The sequence below is a fragment of the Equus caballus genome, chromosome 14 (assembly GCF_041296265.1).
Source record: "Equus caballus isolate H_3958 breed thoroughbred chromosome 14, TB-T2T, whole genome shotgun sequence".
Classification (NCBI taxonomy): Eukaryota; Metazoa; Chordata; class Mammalia; order Perissodactyla; family Equidae; genus Equus; species Equus caballus.
In genome coordinates this window covers 108,551,388-108,573,970 of record NC_091697.1, presented here as the reverse complement: position 1 = coordinate 108,573,970, position 22,583 = coordinate 108,551,388, and the positions used below count along the sequence as shown (strand labels likewise).

The 22,583-nt window shown below is 42.5% G+C and overlaps 3 protein-coding genes across 3 annotated transcripts; 2 read left to right on the top strand and 1 right to left on the bottom strand.

The window, feature by feature from the left end:
* The first annotated feature begins 7,817 nt into the window (after window positions 1-7,817).
* OR2G29 (olfactory receptor family 2 subfamily G member 29) lies at window positions 7,818-8,789 on the top strand. Its single transcript, NM_001391663.1, is given in 1 exon segment — window positions 7,818-8,789. A coding segment is annotated over 1 exon segment (972 nt).
* Window positions 8,790-18,940: 10,151 nt separating this feature from the next.
* OR2G28 (olfactory receptor family 2 subfamily G member 28) lies at window positions 18,941-19,894 on the top strand. Its single transcript, NM_001391725.1, is given in 1 exon segment — window positions 18,941-19,894. A coding segment is annotated over 1 exon segment (954 nt).
* Window positions 19,895-21,066: 1,172 nt separating this feature from the next.
* Window positions 21,067-22,002, bottom strand: OR9E4 (olfactory receptor family 9 subfamily E member 4). The gene is given in 1 exon segment (NM_001391662.1): window positions 21,067-22,002. A coding segment is annotated over 1 exon segment (936 nt).
* Window positions 22,003-22,583: the final 581 nt, after the last annotated feature.

Here is a 22,583-nt window from a genome sequence, read left to right as displayed (position 1 = left end):
CACCCAGTGTAGAATCCATTTACTGTTTCCCGTATTTGGGATGCGCATTTCCATGTTGACCGTGGGCTGTATGGGCAGGAGCAGCAGCTTTTCGAGCTGCTGCAGAGAGATCAGCCCCCAGAGAAGGAGCTTCCCAGGCCTTGTGATACTTCTTACTCATGACTGAGGGCTGATGTCACCTGTGCGCCAAACTCCCAAAGACGGTTCAACATCTTCGCCTGCTCTTCCAAGCAGGGGAGGAAGATTAAGTGTCATCTTTCTGGGCATCCTGACTCCCAGTTTAGCCACTGGTCAGTGACAAGTCTCTACGAGACCCGGACGCTCCTTTGCTCGGAACTTCACTTTTGGTTCCCAGTTTGCCCTTCCTTGAACACCTCCCCTGGCTCCAGGACCTTAAACCAGGAACACCTGCTGGCTGCCTCTCAAGACACAGGCAGCTGGACATGCCGTGGACAAGGCAGGAACGCCTGAGGCCAGACTGCATGTTCTCGGCCTGAAATAGGTATGTGGACAGGAGGGGCAGCTGCGGTCACCGTGGGCAGGTTGCACGTTTTATTGCGTGTAGAGCAAGCTAAGAAATCAAAGCACCTCAGAATGGTCAAGTCTGTGAATTTCAGATTAGCCCCTTCTTGTTGTCACTGACTATTTCAGAACCTTTTTTCTCATAGAATTGTCTTTGTTTCTGGTTTTGGGGGTTTGTTGTTTGTTTATTTTATTTTATTGTTTTAATGCCCGAGATCACCTCTGCTCAAAGACAGCAAAGAACCGGTTTAAATTGATCATCCCTGACCTTTCTGTGTTCTTCAAATTGAAGAAACAATCCTCTGACCCAAATATTTTTGCATGGGATACGCATTTGTTAAACGTCTTGCCGGGGTCTAGAGAAAATCTCATTGAGTTGAAAGGAGTAAGTCAGGATGGACCTTATATGCTCAACCGATCCATCTCAGTTCTTCCTATTATTCTGCTCCCAGAAATTGTGTTCCAGAAGGAGATTTACATGTGGCACACATCTCTACCTACCCTCATCTCACTTTGTTTAATCGCAGCCTCAGTCTCCTGACCTGCTCTGGGCTGTGATGGACGCCAAATTGTTAAAATGCTTGTTTTGAACATTATAATCTCCTCATTTTATTGAAAGGCTTTTTTGAATTCAATTCTAAAAATTTCTTTTCAATGCAACTTAGATGTTTTTAAAAGGCAGAACTAATCAGCTGACAGTATTTGTGGCCTTCGGTCTAGAGGCATTTCTACAATACTGGGATGAGAATGTTGTTTTTCTTATACTTAAAAATAAGCTCTTATTTCTGTGTTTTGATGTTGGATTGTAGAAATGAGAGTCTACCAGAACAGAGTAGAAGGTTGAGTGGGTCATAGCAACATTTGTACAAGGCAAGTGTTTTAAGGAGAACCATAAGTCATGGGCTCGGCACCCCAGCAGCGCTTTCAACGCGTATGCGGCAGTGGCACAGGGAGAGGATGGATGCCACACTATTTTCTAAGTGAAAAGAGTTCAGTGTCAGAGAAGAAGGCACAATGTGGGAGCTCACACCATGCCTTGATCCACGTGGTGTTTGGATGTGGTCAACGGAGAGGAACAAACTGGGAAGTGGCACTAGGGCTGGAGTCTCCTGAGGAGCAGGGCCTGAACACGTTCTCAAGGGAGGGGCGACTCCAGGTGGTGTGAGGAGCTGGGGGCATGTCCAGCTCGACAGCTGACAGGGCGGGGCTGCAGCAAGGCTTAAGTTACAATCAGGCCGGACACTGAGTCACATGAAAATGTGCAGAAGTCCTCCAGACTGTCAGGTAGATGGACTGGAGGTACCCCCAAGACCACATCGATTATGAGCATCTCATTTTCTGAGGGAGGCATGAAGAATCAGTGGACTTTGAAGGTGGTAGGTGGCTGTGGACACAGAGCATTATCTTCCAGGGTTTAGGGACCTGCCCCATGTTACACCCCGTGTCACGATGGATTCATTCTCATCAAAGGGACCAGAAGGATCCATGTCAGGAGGCCTCTCCAGCTGCCACACCCAAAAGTCAGCTTCCTGCACTGGTTTAGGGCCCAGGACATAGTGTTTGGGGGCCCGAGGAGGAGGAGGTCGCACAGAGAGAAGAACAGAATGCAGGAGGCACAGTCGGCATTTGGGGGCTGGAAGAGAAGTTTGCTTGGACCTGGAAAGAGAAGAGATTCCTTAGGTCTTGGTGGAAGGAGCGATTATCAGCAGGATTCATTCAGTCCCAACTCCTCCCATGATATCTCTGTAGATTTCACACAATGTCTATTTGCAAATACTTTTCTACATTAATTAAAAAATTTGATGATATGTTTTGTAGTAGAGAGATTTTAAAGTTTTAGAATAAAAAATACAAATTGTTTACAATATAACCTCTTAAATTGCCGGTTTATACGGTAATGTCTTTGTGAAGTAAACTCTGTTAAGATGTTTCTGAAATAGTCCCAAAAATTATCTAGTTTCAATAGGAATTATCTATAGTTCCATTAATAAATAATACAAAATTATAGTTTGCATTATTATCTTTAGTATGTATTAGGTTCTCTTCTATGCTTTTTCAGAAATGTTTCATTAATATTCAGGATTACTTTTGTTTCTTTTGTTATGTAAACTGCTATTTTTATTTTGTGTAAGTTTTATTTTCTGGTATTTTTCTAATGGTTCACCTTAATTTTTTTCTTATGTTGTTTAAAACAAGTTTTAAACCCTAAATATTCTTATATTTTAATATTTACAGTATTTTTAATTATGAATTTAATAATGTCCAATTGAAATTTTGCCACCCTCTTTCCCCTAACTTTCTATTATTAATTTCAGTTCTACAGCAATGAGTATAGTGAGCAAAACTTCTATTCTGTATGGAATCAGAGTTTTCATTAAAGCTGAATATCTGCTCAATGACACACACTTCACATCACCAGCATGTCTGGTTTCTATGTGTTTATTTTACGTTACTTGCTGCCTGAATGTTTAATAGTGAGGTGTCTCCGTTGTGGATGTTGTGACACACAGCTATTAAGGAACTGTGAGATTATCACCTTATCCTGGCTGTCAGCTTTCATAGGGTTCAGCCTGGAGCTGTGGATGTCAAGGGAATTTACCAACCGTGAAACTGCAGGAGGTATTGTGTTTTGATTTTTTGTGTCATCTTTCTTAATAACTCTTTCTCTTTCCTTTCCTGGCATTCTGTGCTAGTAACTCAAGCATTCCCTTTATTCAGCTCTTTCTTTCACTTCCTAAACATAACTCAGGATGCCACCCTTGTGTATTTCCTTGATTGTATTACGTAGTCCAGCCAGTCCCTCCTTTAAATCTTCTGTTCTTTTGAACCATCTGTTTTACTATCTCCAGGTTGTCTTCAATTATTTGAGACTGTCAGGATACTGCCCCTGCCCAAGTAGTTACACTGTTTCCTGGAGAAATTCTCCTTCAAGTGTGTGATCCTCACTTAAGCTGTGTTTCTTAGCGCCCTCTTGTTTTCGTGCTTGCCTTTGTCTTTCATCTTGTTTTTAAGTTATAGATTTTGAAATGTGTACGACCCAGGTCCAGTGTTGAGTATTTCTTACACGCCCTCCTCTTTGGGGGTAGTCAGTGACACAGGCTTGTCTTTCCCGAAATACACTAGGGTTGCTTGGTCTCTCCTTTTCTTTCTCTCTCCCCTGGGGGATGGATTGGGTGGACTTGTAGAATGTTAGCTGGAGAGTCACATGTTGGTAATCTTCAGTCTGTGTTCTGCCCTTCAAGCCCTGGGAGGGAAAGTACAGTGCATTCGGGAAGGCTCACTCAAATGCCATCTTTCCAGTCACTTTCCCCAATAACAGTGTCTCTGCCCTGGAACCGTGTCCAGGTCCACGTGGCACTCAGCCCTGTCCCTCACCTGTGGCTAGGGAATCTTCCAGTCATGAGGCCGTCTTCCACATGGATGCCATCAACAGTGGGCATTTAGTTTTCCCTGACCTGCTACATTTTACACCTTGTTTCTCCAAGATGAGTGACGTACAGGATGGTGCTCAGAGAAGAAGGTTTCACTCTCTCTCTTCGTGTGTTTTTTGTTAAGTTTCAACATACCAGGCACGTGATGTGTGTCACATGTGACTAGGTTAGAGACCTTCCATAGATTTAGGACTGTTCCTGGTGGAATGATGTTCTCTTTCTAATCCCTGTTCTTGGTGTTCACGCCGTTAGTTTTAAAGAGAGAAGCTGTGGAAATACTGCATTCGCTGTCAATGTTTATATCTTAAAAAGGTTTCCGTAGAACGTATTTCAAACCTTTCCTGCTTAATAATGTAGATGTTCTTAATGAGCAATGAGGATACTTTGCTTGCTTGAAAAAGTTGCTGTTATTAAACAAGTCCAAGCTCAGTGTTATCTGTAAGTGGAATTAATTACTGTGCGTGAACTCTGCAGAGCACCTCTGGAAGGTGCTGGGCACGGCTCCTGTTCTCTGAGTCCACTCAGGGCCGTGCACTGTGAACTGGCCACGGGTCAGAATGAAATCAGAGGAACTGGGCCAATATTGTTCACCGTGAAAATAAAGAGGCAGTGATTTGGGGGCCACCAACTATTGACGGGGGACACTTTGCAGGGCAGTGACATGCAGTGACAAAGAGAGAACTAATTATGGTTAATGCTGCACAGTGTTTACTTCAAAATAAGAAATTTGAAAAGGAAACATTTGTTTTTGCGATAGACATGCATTTGCGTTAGTGATAGACCTAAAATGTGTGAGGCTGCTTACTGGGAAAGAACGAGGGGAAAGGACAAAATCCTGATGAGAACGTTGTAGAGTGTTTCATTTTGTAATGAGAAGATTGGGGTGGAGTTCATCAAAACCAGGAAGAGCGCCGTGTGTGGCCACAACTCGTAGCTACCACAGGACAAACCCCTCTCACTCCTACACTTTCAACATGCAGCCAGGTTCAAACAGAAGCAGGATCACGTGAGTCTGAGCAGCCCCAGTTTGGAGGAAGACGGGTCAGGCCTCCTCACACACTCATATGGTAACCAAGCCTACCACCCACTGGTTGACTAGAGATGTGGGAGTCTGCAGGGAGACTGAAAGAGGTTAAACGAGGAATGTAATATGTGGACTGCTGAGCAATTGTTGAGAGGCTACTGTGTGTGAACACACTCAGGGCAAGGGGCTGCAAATTCACATCATATGTGACCTCTGGCCTCACGAATCTCACAATGTACATGTGTACAGAGACACGTACACAGCTTAGTCAAATAAAAAAGTAATCCCTTAGCGAGGTTCCCATATAACCAAGAACAAAGGCTTGGGAGCGAATGATACTGAAGACCTTTTTTACTGAAGGAAGTTTCCTTGGTAAGTGTGGGGATAAAGGATGGGCTGGCCTTTTTATAATGAAGCTATAATTACTAGCTTCAGAGTAGTATCTTTGCATAAATCAGATGTAACATCAGTAATGGAAACAAACATCCCCTTAAGTACTTGCCTCCAAAACAGGAAATACATTTTGCATCCACACTCTGAGCTGATGATAAAATGCAAAGGATTCCAGGAAAAAAAACCCTAAAATCATATGGATACATTTAATTTCCTAAAAACTGGTTTTGGAACATGGAGGATCCTGGACCTCTGAAAAAAAGAGTAAGCAAAAAATAAAACAAACACACGCTGAGGGAAGGAAGGAGAAAGAAAGTGCAGAATTACCTGGAGCAGGGGATCTGCGATAAGGAATAGATTCAAGTGTTGCCTTAAACATGTACTAAGTGTACGTGCCTTTGACAGGGTCACACAAGATCCCAGGAGTGGATTTTTAATGAATGTCAATCAAATCTGGTATATCGCAAAGACGTAAACTTAACACTGATTTCTACTCTTTTTGGGCGCTGACAAATGATTTATTCCCTTCTCATTGAAGATTGCTTAAATAAAATCTCAGGCTTTTATTCTCTAGTTGGAATTAACTGAGTTTCCGCCTTTTCTGTAACCAGAGAGATGTAACATAAAGGGGTAAAATTGGTTGGATGGAAATGATGGCTTCATTTATTTCCTACAACTGATGGTGGTGCCTTTTCTTTTTTTACAGCTTTCTTGAGGTATAACTGATACACAAAAAACTGCTAAGCTGTTTCATGTGTACCAATGATGAGTCCAGACATGTGCACATGCCAGTAAGACCATCACCACAAAAAAGGTAATCATTCTATCCACCACCTCCAAAGCTTCCGTGTGTCCTTTCCTCTGTGTGTGTGTGAGGGAAGAACACATCACATTTTCTTTTTTAACACACTTAAATTGAATATATTGTTCCACGTAGGCAATGCGTTGGAGCACAGCTCTCTAGAACTGGTTCATCTTGTAGAGCTGTAATTTACAACCCTGAGCAACTCTCCATTCCCTTCCTCCCATCTTCGGTTACCACCATTCCCTTCTCTGCTTCTATAAGTCTGACTATTTTACATACTTAATATAAGGGGCACATTTGTCCTTCTCTGTCTGACTTGTTTCACTTAAAATAATGCCCTTAAGGTCCATCCATTTTGTTGCATAATGCAGGATTCATTTCTTTTTTAAGACTGAATAATATTCCATTAATATTCTAATAGCATGCTATTAATTATGCTGAGTGATATACCACATCTTCTTTATTCACTCATCCATAGGGGGACACTTAGACTGGCTATTATAATAATGCTGCAATTGACACAGGAATGAGTAGATCTCTTGGAGATGCTGATTTCAATTTTTCGGAATTTATACCCAGAGCTGGGATTGTTCGATCATATGGTAGTTCTATTTTCAATTTTTCAGGCCTGTTGATTCTGTTTTCCACAGTGGCTGTCATTTTACCTTCTTGTCAATGCTGCACAGGATGCTAATTTCTCCACAGTCTCACCCACCCTTGCTGTCTTTTATTTTCTGGTAACTGCCGTCCTAGCAGATGTGAGGTGATAACTCATGGTGGTTTGATTTACACTTCCCTGATGGTTAGTGATGTTGAGCACCTTTTCATGTACTTCCTGGATATTTCTATGTTTTGTTTGGAGAAATGTCTATTCAAGTGCCCAGATCTTAATCAGGTTTTCTGGTTTTCTGCTGCTGAGTTTTCGGAATTCCTAATATATTTTGGATATTAACCTCTTACAGGACATGATTTGCAAATATTTTACCCCGTTCCCTAGATTATTGCTTGGGTTCCCTGTGATTTTGGTGTCATATCCATAAAATCACTGCCAAGACCAATGTCAAGAAGCTTTCCTCCATATTTCCTCTAGGAGTTCAAGTTTCACATCTTACATTGAAGTCTTTATTGCAATTTCAGTTGATTTATGTGTATGGCGAGAGATAGGGATCCAATTTTATTCTATTCCACATGGATATTCAGTTTTCTCAAACAGTTGATTAAAGAGTCTAGTCTTTCCCTCCTGGGTACTCTTCATGCCTTCGTGGAAGATCAGTGGGCTGTATCTGAGTGCGTTCATCTCTGGGATCTCTATTCTGCTCCATTGGTCTGTATGTCTACTTTCTGCCAATACCATACTCTTTTAATTACTGTAATTTGACGACAGTGTTTTTAATATGTCTGCTCTTTTCTACCTTTGAGAACATCAGAGGCCAGCTAAGGTACTAAGAGGGTGTGCATGGCTCTTATTTAGAATGCACACAATAGGAAACAAGGCATACTTAAGTCACTAAATGTGAGAACATAGCATGTAAGCATTGAACATAGAATACTTTTTACGGAGATGACATTGTCACTCATTTGACCTTATGTAAAATGTCATCTTTCTCAGTTACGACTCAGGTTTCTGGAACATACTGTGCACATGGCGATGGAGAGGAGTACCAATGACAGCAGCCTGACAGGCTTTATCCTGTTGGGGTTTTCTGATTATCCTCAGTTACAGGAGCCTCTATTTGCGGTCATCTTGATCTTGTATTTACTAACCATTGTGGGGAACACCACCATCATTCTGGTATCTCGTCTGGAACCCAAGCTTCACACACCAATGTATTTCTTCCTTTCTCATCTCTCCTTCCTGGACCTCTGCTTTACCAGCAGTGTTATTCCCCAGCTTCTGGTAAACTTGTGGGATCCCACGAAAGCCATCACCTATGGTGGTTGCGTGGTTCAGCTCTGTGTCTCCCTTGCCCTAGGCTCTACTGAGTGTGTCCTCCTGGCTGCGATGTCTTACGATCGCTATGTCGCCATCTGCCGCCCCCTCCAGTACACTGCCTTGATGCATCCATGTCTCTGCATAGCTCTGGCAACTTTGGCATGGCTCAGTGGAGTGGCCACCACCCTCATACAATCCACTCTCACCCTGCAGCTCCCCTTCTGTGGGCATCGCCAGGTGGATCATTTCTTCTGTGAAGTTCCCGTGCTCATCAAGTTGGCCTGTGTGGACACCACCTTCAATGAGGCTGAGCTCTTTGTGGCTAGTGTCCTGTTCCTTATAGTGCCTGTCTCCTTCATCTTGGTCTCCTATGGCTACATTGCCCAGGCAGTTTTGAAGATCAAGTCAACCACTGGAAGAAGGAAAGCGTTTGGGACCTGTTCCTCCCACCTGATGGTTGTCACCATCTTCTATGGAACCATCATCTTCATGTATCTGCAGCCGGCCAAGAGTAGATGCAAGGACCAGGGGAAGTTTGTCTCCCTCTGCTACACCGTGGTCACCCCCATGCTCAACCCCCTCATCTACACCCTGAGAAATAAGGAAGTGAAGGCAGCACTGAGAAAGATTCTTTGTGCTTTAGTGAGACGTGATTATCAACAAATATTTAGGAGTTATTAGGACTGATTCATAAATGGGTGATCACTCAATAATTGGTTTTGTCCTGTTCATGACCCTATAAGTGGGTTTCAGTAGAAAAATTGAAATAGAGCTTGAATGTCAGAGTCGGACAGCCCTGAGTTTGAATGCCCATTTCACCACGTAAGAGCTGCTTGGCTTGAACAAGTTGCGTCACCTTTCTGACTTCTGTAATTTGAGCTTCAAAGTATCGAGCAAACCAAATGAAAATTAGATCACTCTTCTAGATGCTTTGTGTTCATAGACTTTATTTATAAGTTTTGTTTTACTTAGCAGCCATAACTATCTGCTAGAAGGGCACTATTATAGTTTTCCTTTAGCAGAGATTGAGATATATTGACCAGTTGCTCAGAACAGAAAGAGCAACTCCTAAAGCTTAGTGGCATTGTCCTTGCCACTAACCGTGGATTGCTGGACCCCTCACGTGTGGCCAGGTGCCCTGTGGGAGCCCCGTTACACACGGAGTTCCCCTCTGTTGCTGCACCTCCTCCTGCATGACAAGTCTCTCATGGTTTGTGTTTGTCTCCTTAGCAGGCTTTTGAGAACAGCAACTATGTGACGACTTCACCACAGTTTAAAGTAAGCTCTTCACACAGGTGACTCCCAGATTTACGTTTCTGCACGGCCCTTTCCATCCACCTCCTCATGTCAACTGTGTCCTTCACTTCTCCAAGTCGGCTCTTGAAATGACCTCAAAATGATCGCATCATAACTAAATCAACAGCTCCCTGGTCTGGTTCCTTCTCACCACTGCTAACATCACACAATGGGACATACTTCATCCTCACTCCTCTCCTCCTCCTCACCTGCTGTAGGTAACTTTCCGCCACCTCTCATGTGCACAGCTGAGATGGCCTCCTTACTACACAGAAGATGTTTATTTCATGAATTCATCACCTATTCCATTACACCTTCCATCCTTTCATACCTGAACAGGTGCACCCAATTTTTCATGCATCACGAAACTTCAGTCTGTCTTATCTCCTTTAAGAAATGGACTTGGTAATCCAACAATTATTGAGGACACACATGTGAACCAAACCGCCTTTATAGAGTTTATATGCTGATGGTCCAGCTCTATTATACAGTAGATTTTCACTAGTGATGGTATCTATTACCAACAGTAAAAGTCAATGTTAGGGAAAAAAGGCCTCACTTCCAATAAATTCTTTGTAAAACCAAATCTATATTAATCAAGCAAGAAGATTGTTTGCTAATGTGTTTTTGTTTTATCTGGATTTTTGATGTTAAATGGATCATGGTTGTAAAGTGACATTACCTAAGCCGTGGCAAGTTGCCATGATAAGGAAGAGAGTTTATTTTGTTGTTTCTAAAGTACAAATATGTTTAAATGTGTATAAGAAATGAAGGAATCTGTGGGTGAATTCTTAAAAGGCTGACAACTTGAAACAGAAGACAAGTAGTCTTTGGGTGGTACGATTCACTTTAGGTGACAAGGAGGACATTGTTTTTTAACGTATTAGAAGAATCAGAAGATATCTACACACATAGCAGAACAGACTTGGAAATAGACTGTTCTCCAGTGTGCCGGAGGGTGCAGACATCTCTGACTCCCAATTAACTGGGGCTTCCTGATCTAGGAAAATATATGGGAAAGGAAAATGGACTGATCAGGCAGGAAGTAGAATCTGGAATTTGTTGGTAAGCATGATCAGAGACAATGATAATCAAGGGAATGTGGAGACTCTCCTATCGTGAATAACGATAAAGCAACAATTAGTTTTTACATCTATACAACAATGGAAGTACTACCACGGTAGAAAAGGGGAATAAGAATAGAATTGTTCGTGTGTCTGCTCAGAAATGAAATGGGAATCTTAGAGTTCTGCGAATACTGCAGTGCAGTGGGGCCTGACATTGCTGTCCAATTGAACGCACCCATTGAGACATTGACGTTGTGGACTCATTACTAAGGGATTTACTCCTGGGGGATTTCTCTGAATTGCTACAATTTCTCTGAATCTTTTGTTATTGCTTAAAGATACGATTTTTCTTCTGCCTCGTGCATGTGTTACAGTGGGGTAATCAGGAGTGTAATTGGTAATGTTTTGGAAAAGCGCCAAGGTGAGATCCTGATGTCTTACCCTGTGAATCCTTAGTGATGGGAAGAAACCATGACCGCGGGGCCTGTTGGCACAACCGTGTCCCAGGATCCTCTGCTGTGAACACTTTAATGAGTCACACATTGTCCACAGAGGAAACACGGCAATTCTCCTACCCTTGTGGGGATGTGAGGATGCCACATCAACAAGCCTTTCTTTGCTTTCCTAACATAAACCTTCTCCTTCTCAAGGAGGTAAATCACTGGCATTTCTCACTCTATGGTTATTTCTCTTGGGAAGGGAGTCACTGGTCATAGCCCGTTTTCTTCTGACACATTCCTAAGCAACCCCAACACCCAGTGTAGAATCCATTTACTGTTTCCCGTATTTGGGATGCGCATTTCCATGTTGACCGTGGGCTGTATGGGCAGGAGCAGCAGCTTTTCGAGCTGCTGCAGAGAGATCAGCCCCCAGAGAAGGAGCTTCCCAGGCCTTGTGATACTTCTTACTCATGACTGAGGGCTGATGTCACCTGTGCGCCAAACTCCCAAAGACGGTTCAACATCTTCGCCTGCTCTTCCAGGCAGGGGAGGAAGATTAAGTGTCATCTTTCTGGGCATCCTGACTCCCAGTTTAGCCACTGGTCAGTGACAAGTCTCTACGAGACCCGGACGCTCCTTTGCTCGGAACTTCACTTTTGGTTCCCAGCTTGCCCTTCCTTGAACACCTCCCCTGGCTCCAGGACCTTAAACCAGGAACACCTGCTGGCTGCCTCTCAAGACACAGGCAGCTGGACATGCCGTGGACAAGGCAGGAACGCCTGAGGCCAGACTGCATGTTCTCGGCCTGAAACAGGTATGTGGACAGGAGGGCAAGCTGCGGTCACCGTGGGCAGGTTGCACGTTTTATTGTGCGTAGAGCAAGCTAAGAAATTAAAGCACCTCAGAATGGTCAAGTCTGTGAATTTCAGATTAGCCCCTTCTTGTTGTCACTGACTATTTCAGAACCTTTTTTCTCATAGAATTGTCTTTGTTTCTGGTTTTGGGGGTTTGTTGTTTGTTTATTTTATTTTATTGTTTTAATGCCCAAGATCACCTCTGCTCAAAGACAGCAAAGAACCGGTTTCAATTGATCATCCCTGACCTTTCTGTGTTCTTCAAATTGAAGAAACAATCCTCTGACCCAAATATTTTTGCATGGGATACGCATTTGCGAAATGTCTTGCCAGAGTCTAGAGAAAATCTTCTTGAGTTGAAAGGGAATAAGTCAAGATGTACAATATGTGCTCAACCGATCCATCTTACTTGTGTATGCAGCTAAATTCACAGAAATGCAGCTCCAGAAGGAGATTTACATGCAGCACACATCTCCACCTCCCCTCGTCTCACTTTGTTTAATCGCAGCCTCAGTCTCCTGACCTGCTCTGGGCTGTGATGGACCCCAGACTGTTAAAATGTTGTTTTTCACATCATAATCTCCCCATTTTATTGAAAGCCTGTGTGACCTAGTTCTAAAAGTTGCATTTAAGCTCCTATTTTTCTGTGGTGATGTTGGATTGTAGAAATGAGGGAGTCTACCAGAACAGAGAAGAAGGTTGAGTGGGTCATAGCAACATTTGTACAAGGCAAGTGTTTTAAGGAGAACCATAAGTCATGGGCTCGGCACCCCAGCAGCGCTTTCAACGCGTATGCGGCAGTGGCACAGGGAGAGGATGGATGCCACACTATTTTCTAAGTGAAAAGAGTTCAGTGTCAGAGAAGAAGGCACAATGTGGGAGCTCACACCATGCCTTGATCCACGTGGTGTTTGGATGTGGTCAACGGAGAGGAACAAACTGGGAAGTGGCACTAGGGCTGGAGTCTCCTGAGGAGCAGGGCCTGAACACGTTCTCAAGGGAGGGGCGACTCCAGGTGGTGTGAGGAGCTGGGGCATGTCCAGCTCGACAGCGGACAGGGCGGGGCTGCAGCAAGGCTTAAGTTACAATCAGGCCGGACACTGAGTCACGTGAAAATGTGCAGAAGTCCTCCAGACTGTCAGGTAGATGGACTGGAGGTACCCCCAAGACCACATCGATTATGAGCATCTCATTTTCTGAGGGAGGCATGAAGAATCAGTGGACTTTGAAGGTGGTAGGTGGCTGTGGGACACAAAGCATTATCTTCCAGGGTTTAGGGACCTGTCCCGTGGTCACGATGTCACGATGAATTCATTCTCGTCAAAGGGACCAGAAGGATCCGTGTCAGGAGGCCTCTCCAGCTGCCACACCCAAAAGTCAGCTTCCTGCACTGGTTTAGGGCCCAGGACATAGTGTTTGGGGGCCCGAGGAGGAGGAGGTCGCACAGAGAGAAGAACGGAAGTGCAGGGGGCACAGTCGGCATTTGGGGGCTGGAAGGGAAGTTTGCTTGCACCTGGAAAGAGAAGAGATTCCTTAGGTCTTGGTGGAAGGAGCGATTATCAGCAGGATTCATTCAGTCCCAACTCCTCCCATGATATCTCTGTAGATTTCACACAATGTCTATTTGCCAATATTTTCCTACGTTAACTAAAAAAATTTGATGATAGTGTTTTGTAGTACAGAAATTTTAAAGTTTTAGAATAAAACATACAAATTGGTTACCATATAACTTCTTAATTTGCAGGTTTGTATGGAAATGTCTTTGTGAAGTAAACTCTGTTAAAATGTTTCTGAAATAGTTTCAAAAATTGCCTAGTTTCTATAGGAATTATCTATAGTTCCCTTAATAAATAATACAAAATTATAGTCTGTATTATTATCTTTAGTATGTATTAGGTTCTTTTCTATGCTTTTTAAGAAATGTCTCATTAATATTCAGGATTACTTTTGTTTCTTTTGCTATGTAAAATATTATTTTTATTTTGCATAAGTTTTATTTTCTGGTATTTTTCTAACTTGTCGACCTTAATTTTGTTTCTTATGTTGCTTAAAACAAGTGTTAAAACTGTAAATATTCTTATATCTTAATATTTGCAGTTTTATTTAATTATGAATTGAATAATGTCCAATTGAAATTTTGGGATCCTCTTTCCCCGAACTTTCTATTATTCATTCAGTTTTACAGCATTGAGTTAGAAAATATACCAAGTAAAACTTCTATTCTGTATGGAATCAGAGTTTTCGTTAAAGCTGCATATCTGGTCAATGACACACACTTCACATCACCAGCATGTCTGGTTTCTATGTGTTTATTTTACGTTACTTGCTGCCTGAATGTTTAATAGTGAGGTGTCTCCGTTGTGGATTTTGTGACACACAGCTATAAAGGAACTGTGAGATTATCACCTTATCCTGGCTGTCAGCTTTCATAGGGTTCAGCCTGCAGCTTTGGCTTCAACAGAATTTACCAACCGTGAAACTGTAGGAGATACTATGTTTTGACTTTTCACATCGTTTTTCGTAATAATTCTTTCTCTTTCCACATCGTTTTTCTTAATAATTCTTTCTCTTTCCTTTCCTGGCATTCTGTACTAGTTACTCAAGTATTCTCTTTATTCAGCTCGCTCTTTCACTTCCTAAAGATAATTTAGGATGCCACCCTTGTGTATTTCCTTGGTGTATTACATAGTTCAGCCAGTCCCTCTTTTAAATCAACTGCTCTCTTGAACCATTTGCTTTAGTAGCTCTGGGTTGTCATAAATGTTTTGAGAGTGTCGGGATATTTCCCCTGCCCAAATAGTTACACTGTTTCTTGGAGAAATTCTCCTTCAAGTGTGTGATCCTCACTTAAGCTGTGTTTCTTAGAGCCCTCTCCTTTCTTCTTTGTCTTTTTCTTTGGCCTTCCTTTTGTGTGACAGATTTTGAAATGTGTATGACCCAGGTCCAGTTTTGAGTCGTTCTTACATGCCCTGGTCTTTCGGGGTAGACTGTGATCAGGCGTGTCTTTTCCCAAATGTACCATGGCCATTTGTTTCTCCTTTTCTTTGTTTTTCTCCCGGGTGATGGCTTGGGCGTGGATTTTTAGAATGTGAACCTGAGAGTCACATGTTGGTAATCTTCAGTCTGTGTTCTGCCCTTCAAGCCCTGGGAGGGAAAGTACAGTGCATTCGGGAAGGCTCACTCAAATGCCATCTTTCCAGTCACTTTCCCCAATAACAGTGTCTCTGCCCTGGAACCGTGTCCAGGTCCACGTGGCACTCAGCCCTGTCCCTCACCTGTGGCTAGGGAATCTTCCAGTCATGAGGCCGTCTTCCACATGGATGCCATCAACAGTGGGCATTTAGTTTTCCCTGACCTGCTACATTTTACACCTTGTTTCTCCAAGATGAGTGACGTACAGGATGGTGCTCAGAGAAGAAGGTTTCACTCTCTCTTCGTGTGTTTTTTGTTAAGTTTCAACATACCAGGCACGTGATGTGTGTCACATGTGACTAGGTTAGAGACCTTCCATAGATTTAGGACTGTTCCTGGTGGAATGGTTCCTTTCTAGTTCCTGTTCTTGGTGTTCACGCCGTTAGTTTTAAAGAGAGAAGTTGTGGAAATACTGCATTCATTGTCAATGTTTATATCTTAAAAAGGTTTCCGTAGAACGTATTTCAAACCTTTCCTGCTTAATAATGTAGATGTTCTTAATGAGCAATGAGGATACTTTGCTTGCTTGAAAAAGTTGCTGTTATTAAACAAGTCCAAGCTCAGTGTTATCTGTAAGTGGAATTAATTACTGTGCGTGAACTCTGCAGAGCACCTCTGGAAGGTGCTGGGCACGGCTCCTGTTCTCTGAGTCCACTCAGGGCCGTGCACTGTGAACTGGCCACGGGTCAGAATGAAATCAGAGGAACTGGGCCAATATTGTTCACCGTGAAAATAAAGAGGCAGTGATTTGGGGGCCACCAACTATTGACGGGGGACACTTTGCAGGGCAGTGACATGCAGTGACAAAGAGAGAACTAATTATGGTTAATGCTGCACAGTGTTTACTTCAAAATAAGAAATTTGAAAAGGAAACATTTGTTTTTGCGATAGACATGCATTTGCGTTAGTGATAGACCTAAAATGTGTGAGGCTGCTTACTGGGAAAGAACGAGGGGAAAGGACAAAATCCTGATGAGAACGTTGCAGAGTGTTTCATTTTGTAATGAGAAGATTGGGGTGGAGTTCATCAAAACCAGGAAGAGCGCCGTGTGTGGCCACAACTCGTAGCTACCACAGGACAAACCCCTCTCACTCCTACACTTTCAACATGCAGCCAGGTTCAAACAGAAGCAGGATCACGTGAGTCTGAGCAGCCCCAGTTTGGAGGAAGACGGGTCAGCCCTCCTCACACACTCATATGGTAACCAAGCCTACCACCCACTGGTTGACTAGAGATGTGGGAGTCTGCAGGGAGACTGAAAGAGGTTAAACGAGGGATGTAATATGTGGACTGCTGAGCAATTGTTGAGAGGCTACTGTGTGTGAACACACTCAGGGCAAGGGGCTGCAAATTCACATCATATGTGACCTCTGGCCTCACGAATCTCACAATGTACATGTGTACAGAGACACGTACACAGCTTAGTCAAATAAAAAAGTAATCCCTTAGCGAGGTTCCCATATAACCAAGAACAAAGGCTTGCAAGCAAATGATACTGAAGACCAATTTTTACTGAGGGAAGTTTCCTTGGTAAGTGTGGGGATAAAGGATGGACTGGCCTTTTTATAATGAAGCTATAATTACTAGCTTCGGAGTAGTATCTTTGCATAAATCAGATGTAACATCAGTAATGGAAACAAACATCCCCTTAAGTACTTGCCTCCGAAACAGGAAATACATTTTGCATCCACTCTCTGAACTGATGATAAAATGCAAATGATTCCAGGGGAAAAAAAACCTAAAATCATATGGATACATTTAATTTCCTAAAAACTGGTTTTGGAACATGGAGGATCCTGGACCTCTGAAAAAAAGAGTAAGCAAAAAATAAAACAAACACACACTGAGGGAAGGAAGGAGAAAGAAAGTGCAGAACTACCTGGAGCATGGGGTCTGCTATAAGGAATAGATTCAAGTGTTGCCTTAAACACTTTCTTAGTGTATGAGTCTTTGACTGGGTCACATAAGCTCTCAGGAGTAGATTTTTAATGAATGCCAATCAAATCTGGCATATCGCAGAAAGGTAAACAATACTAATTTCTACTCTTTCTGGGCGCTGACAAATGATTTATTCCCCTTTCATTGAAGATTGCTTAAATAAAACCTCAGCCTTTTATTCTCTAGTTGGAATTAAATGAGTTTCCGCCTTTTCTGTAACCAGAGAGATGTAACATAAAGGGGTAAAATTGGTTGGATGGAAATGATGGCTTCATTTATTTCCTACAACAGATGGTGGTGCCCTTTTTTTTTTTTACAGCTTTCTTGAGGTATAACTGATACACAAAAAACTGCTAAGCTGTTTCATGTGTACCAATGATGAGTCCAGACATGTGCACATGCCAGTAAGACCATAACCACAAAAAAGGTAATCATTCTATCCACCACCTCCAAAGCTTCCGTGTGTCCTTTCCTCTGTGTGTGTGTGAGGGAAGAACACATCACATTTTCTTTTTTAACACACTTAAATTGAATATATTGTTTCATATAGGCAATACGTTGGAGCACAGCTCTCTAGAACTGGTTCATCTTGTAGAGCTGTAATTTACAACCCTGAGCCACTCTCCATTTCCCTTCCTCCCATCTTCGGTTACCACCATTCCCTTCTCTGCTTCTATAAGTCTGACTATTTTACATACTTAATATAAGGGGCACATTTGTCCTTCTCTGGCTTGTTTTACTTATAATAATGCCCTTAAGGTCCATCCATTTTGTTGCATAATGCAGGATTCATTTCTTTTTTAAGACTGAATAATATTCCATTAATATTCTAATAGCATGCTATTAATTATGCTGAATGATATACCACATCTTCTTTATTCACTCATCCATAGGGGGACACTTAGACTGGCTATTATAATAATGCTGCAATTGACACAGGAATGAGTAGATCTCTTGGAGATGCTGATTTCAATTTTTCGGAATTTATACCCAGAGCTGGGATTGTTCGATCATATGGTAGTTCTATTTTCAATTTTTCAGGCCTGTTGATTCTGTTTTCCACAGTGGCTGTCATTTTACCTTCTTGTCAATGCTGCACAGGATGCTAATTTCTCCACAGTCTCACCCACCCTTGCTGTCTTTTATTTTCTGGGAGCTGCCATCCCAGCAGATGTGAGCTGGTAACTCATGGCAGTTTCATTTACATTTCCCTGATGATTGGTGATGTTGAGCACCTTTTCATGTACCTCTTGGATAGTCCTATGTTTTGTTTGGAGAAATGTCTGTTCAAGTGCCCACTTCTTAATTGGGTTTTCTGTTTTTTTGCTGCTGAGTTTTTGGAATTCCTAATATATTTTGGATATTATCATCTTACTGGTTATGATTTACAAATATTTTATCCCATTTCCTAAATTTTGCTTTTGTTGCCTGTGGTTTTGGTGTCATATCCATAAAATCATTGCCAAGACCAACGTCAGGAAGCCTTCCTCCATATTTCCTCTAGGAGTTCAAGTTTCACATCTTACACAGAGTCTTCAGTGCACTTTCAGTTCATTTATGTGTATGGTGAAAGCCAGGGATCCAATTTCATCCTTTCGTACAGTGATATTCAGTTTTCCCGACCATTCATTAAAGAGTCTAGCTTTTCCCTACTGGGTACTGTTCACGCCTTTGTGGAAGATCAGTGGGCTGTATATGAGTGCGTTCATCATCTCTATTCTGCTCCATTGGACTCTATGTTTACTTTATGCCAATACCATACTCTTTTAATTACTGTGGCTTGATGATGGTGTTTTTAATGTGTCTGCCCTTCTCTGCCTGGAGAGCATCAGAGGACAGCTAAGACACTGAGAGGGTGTGCACTACACTTATTTAGAATGCACACAATGGGAAACGAGACGTATTGAAGTCACTAGTTGTAAAGACATAGGTTCTAAGCATTGAACATAGAATAATTTGGAGGGAGGTGATGTCACTCATTTGACCTTATGTAAAATGTCATCTTTCTCAGTTACGACTCAGGTTTCTGGAACATACTGTGCACATGGCGATGGAGAGGAGTACCAATGACAGCAGCCTGACAGGCTTTATCCTGTTGGGGTTTTCTGATTATCCTCAGTTACAGGAGCCTCTATTCGTGGTCATCTTGATCTTGTATTTACTAACCATTGTGGGGAACACCACCATCATTCTGGTATCTCATGTGGAGCCCAAGCTTCATACACCAATGTATTTCTTCCTTTCTCATCTCTCCTTCCTGGACCTCTGCTTTACCAGCAGTGTTATTCCCCAGCTTCTGGTAAACTTGTGGGATCCCATGAAAGCCATCACCTATGGTGGTTGCGTGGTTCAGCTCTATGTCTCCCTTGCCCTAGGCTCTACTGACTGTGTCCTCCTGGCTGTGATGTCCTACGATCGCTATGTCGCCATCTGCCACCCCCTCCAGTACACTGCCTTGATGCATCCATGTCTCTGCATAGCTCTGGCAACTTTGGCATGGCTCAGTGGAGTGGCCACCACCCTCATACAATCCACTTTCACCCTGCAGCTCCCCTTCTGTGGGCATCGCCAAGTGGATCACTTCATCTGTGAAGTCCCTGTGCTCATCAAGTTGGCCTGTGTGGACACCACTTTCAATGAGGCTGAGCTCTTTGTGGCTAGTGTTCTGTTCCTTATAGTGCCTGTCTCCTTCATCTTGGTCTCCTATGGCTACATTGCCCAGGCAGTTTTGAAGATCAAGTCAACCACTGGAAGAAGGAAAGCATTTGGGACCTGTTCCTCCCACCTGATGGTTGTCACCATCTTCTATGGAACCATCACCTTCATGTATCTGCAGCCGGCCAAGAGTAGATCCAAGGACCAGGGGAAGTTTGTCTCCCTCTGCTACACTGTGGTCACCCCCATGCTCAACCCTCTTATCTATACTCTGAGGAACAAAGAGGTTAAGGGGGCACTGAGGAAAGTTCTTGGGAAGATTCTGGGAGAAAATTTTACATGACTACAGGAAAAAATTTTGAAGTTCTAGCGCAATGAACATCTCTTATTTTGTGGTTAAAAAAACCAAATAACATCTTTTGATAGGAGCCCGTTTGGGTAATTTTCTTCTGATTACTTATTTATACAACATTCTGTAACATACTAGCTTTGCTATTACCCAGTAGTAACATAAAGTAAATCCTTTGGTTATCTATTTTTCAATGTTTTTTTCTCCAAAATATGTTATATATGCATCAGATCTGAGACTCCTTTAAATAAATGCTTTCCCAGATTAAGACAAACATGAAAATATTCCAGGAATGTTTGAAAACAGTCGTCTTCTTTTTCCCTCATTTGTGAACAACACATTCAGTCCCTCAGCCTTCCTGCATCTCTAGGTTGACTTATGGCTGACTTCTCTGTAAGGATGCGCCTGAGATGGAGGAAACTTAGGCAAGCTGTCATGAGGCAAATTCTTCCATTTCATCCTACACTCTATCCACATAGAATGTGGTAGACCTGTGTAGAGCTGCATAAACCACATGGGGACAAAAGCCACACGTTAAGGGTGGAGGGTTACGCAGAAGGAAAGAGCCTCATTCTACTATTTTGTAGTTGAACAGATGAGCCAGTTGAACTGCCTAACACTGGAGTCTGATTCCAAAGACAAAGCACAGCTACGGAATATTCTGTGGATTTCAAGGACATATAAAGAAAAACATTTATTGTTGTTAGTATAACCCTACATTTCTACAGATAAAAACATATTTGACTACTTGGAGATTTATTTACCAGATGAATACTTAATCAAACTCACTTCATTGTTTGTGCTTTAATACTGATTTATTTCCCATGACTTCACTCTAATGGCCTTGACCTATAACGTCCTCCTTCTGGAAATGAGGAACTTTCGCATTTTTAGATTATTTTCTAATGGTTTCAATGGTAGTTTAAAAACCACAATAGATCTCTCTACATTGAAAAAAATGTATGTGATACCACATTGGTGAATGTACTTGATAGTAAAGTATAAGTGTATCTAGATGTTACTAGCAAACCTATATTAAAATATCTCAAAAAACCTGCATCCCTTCAACAAATATGTATACTTCAAATCTATCAAGTATTTGTATTTTTACTTCTCAAGCGGATTGATTTTAGACACTGTGGAAGAAGGTACCTTAACATAAGCTCTTACGCTTTTCTTCTCTGTAGTTGAAGGAACACTTTCTCAAGAGCTACTTTCATTTCTTTGTTCCTCAGACAATAGATGAGAGGATTCAAGGTGGGTGTGATGATGGAGTAAAACACAGCAGCCAGCCGCGCTTGGATGGGAGAATAGTCAGAGGTAGGTCTCAGGTACAGGGAACTCCCAGTTCCATAAAACAGGAGAACAGTGGTCAGGTGAGAAGAGCAAGTGGAGAAGGCTTTCCAGCGGCCCTGCACCTGCTGCATCTTGGCGATGGTGGAGATGATGCGAAGGTACGAGAGCAGGGTGAGAACACAGGCTCCCAGGATGATGCAGCTGGTATAAATGAAACTCACTTCTTCATTTGTGTGATAGTCAACACAGGAGAGCCTCATGACAGGAGGTATGTCACAGAAAAAGTGATCGATGACATTCGGTCCACAGAAAGGCAGGGAGAAGGTGTTGATGGCATGGAAGATGGAATAGAGAGCCCCACAAATCCAGGCGGTGGAAACCAGCTCCCAGCAGAGCTTCCTGCTCATTGTGACCCCATACACAAGGGGCCTATAGATGGCCATGCAGCGGTCATAGGCCATGGTCGTGAGCAGGAAGCACTCGGTGGCTGCCAGGGTGAAAAAGGAGTAGAGCTGGACAGCACACTCTAGGAAGGAAATCTCCTGAGAACCCAGGATGGCATTGACAATGGCCTTGGGCATGGTGACTGAGGTGTAGCACACATCCAGAAAGGACAGACTCTTTAGGAAGAAATACATGGGTGTATGGAGGTGGCCGTCCTTGGTAATCACTGTGATGACAGCAATATTCGCCAGGACCCCAAAGGCGTAGGTGACCAGGAGACAGCCGGTGCAGACAGCATTCACAGTGGGGTCATCTGAGAAACTCTTTAGGATAAATCGTGCCACGGTGCTCTGATTCCCCATCTCAGCAACATGGGCAGAAATGAAAAAGGGAAGGTGTGTTTAGCTTACATGGCGTGAGGTCTGATGCATCAAGCTGGCAATTCTTGGGAACTGTAATTCTTTCCTTCAAAAATACATTTCAGCCACTTTTCAGCAGTCTATATGCATATTTAAATAGAATCATTTATTAATGAATAGAGAAAAAGTCTAGCCCAGATGTAAATAAGCACAATTTGAACTAATTAGAACTGCTAGCTCTATTTAGTATTAAGTTCACTCTTGAAACATTTTGATTATTTTTCTAACTACAGTCCATCTGATACTTAAATTGCTACAGAGGATAGGCATTGTAAGACACAATATAGCTGGTGTCCTTTTTCATGACAACTCCTTGTTTTCATTTGGGCCAGTCACACCTACAATCTTCTTCCTTTCTTCAAATTCCATGCCATTTTTTTAGTCTTTTCTTTCTTAACTGACAGATAGAAATTCTAACTTTGGCTAGCCATTGGCATATGTGGATAGATGAACTTAGAGCTATACCCCAAGTTCAATTTTAAATTCCTAAAAATTCAATGTCTGTTAATTTGAACATTTATTGT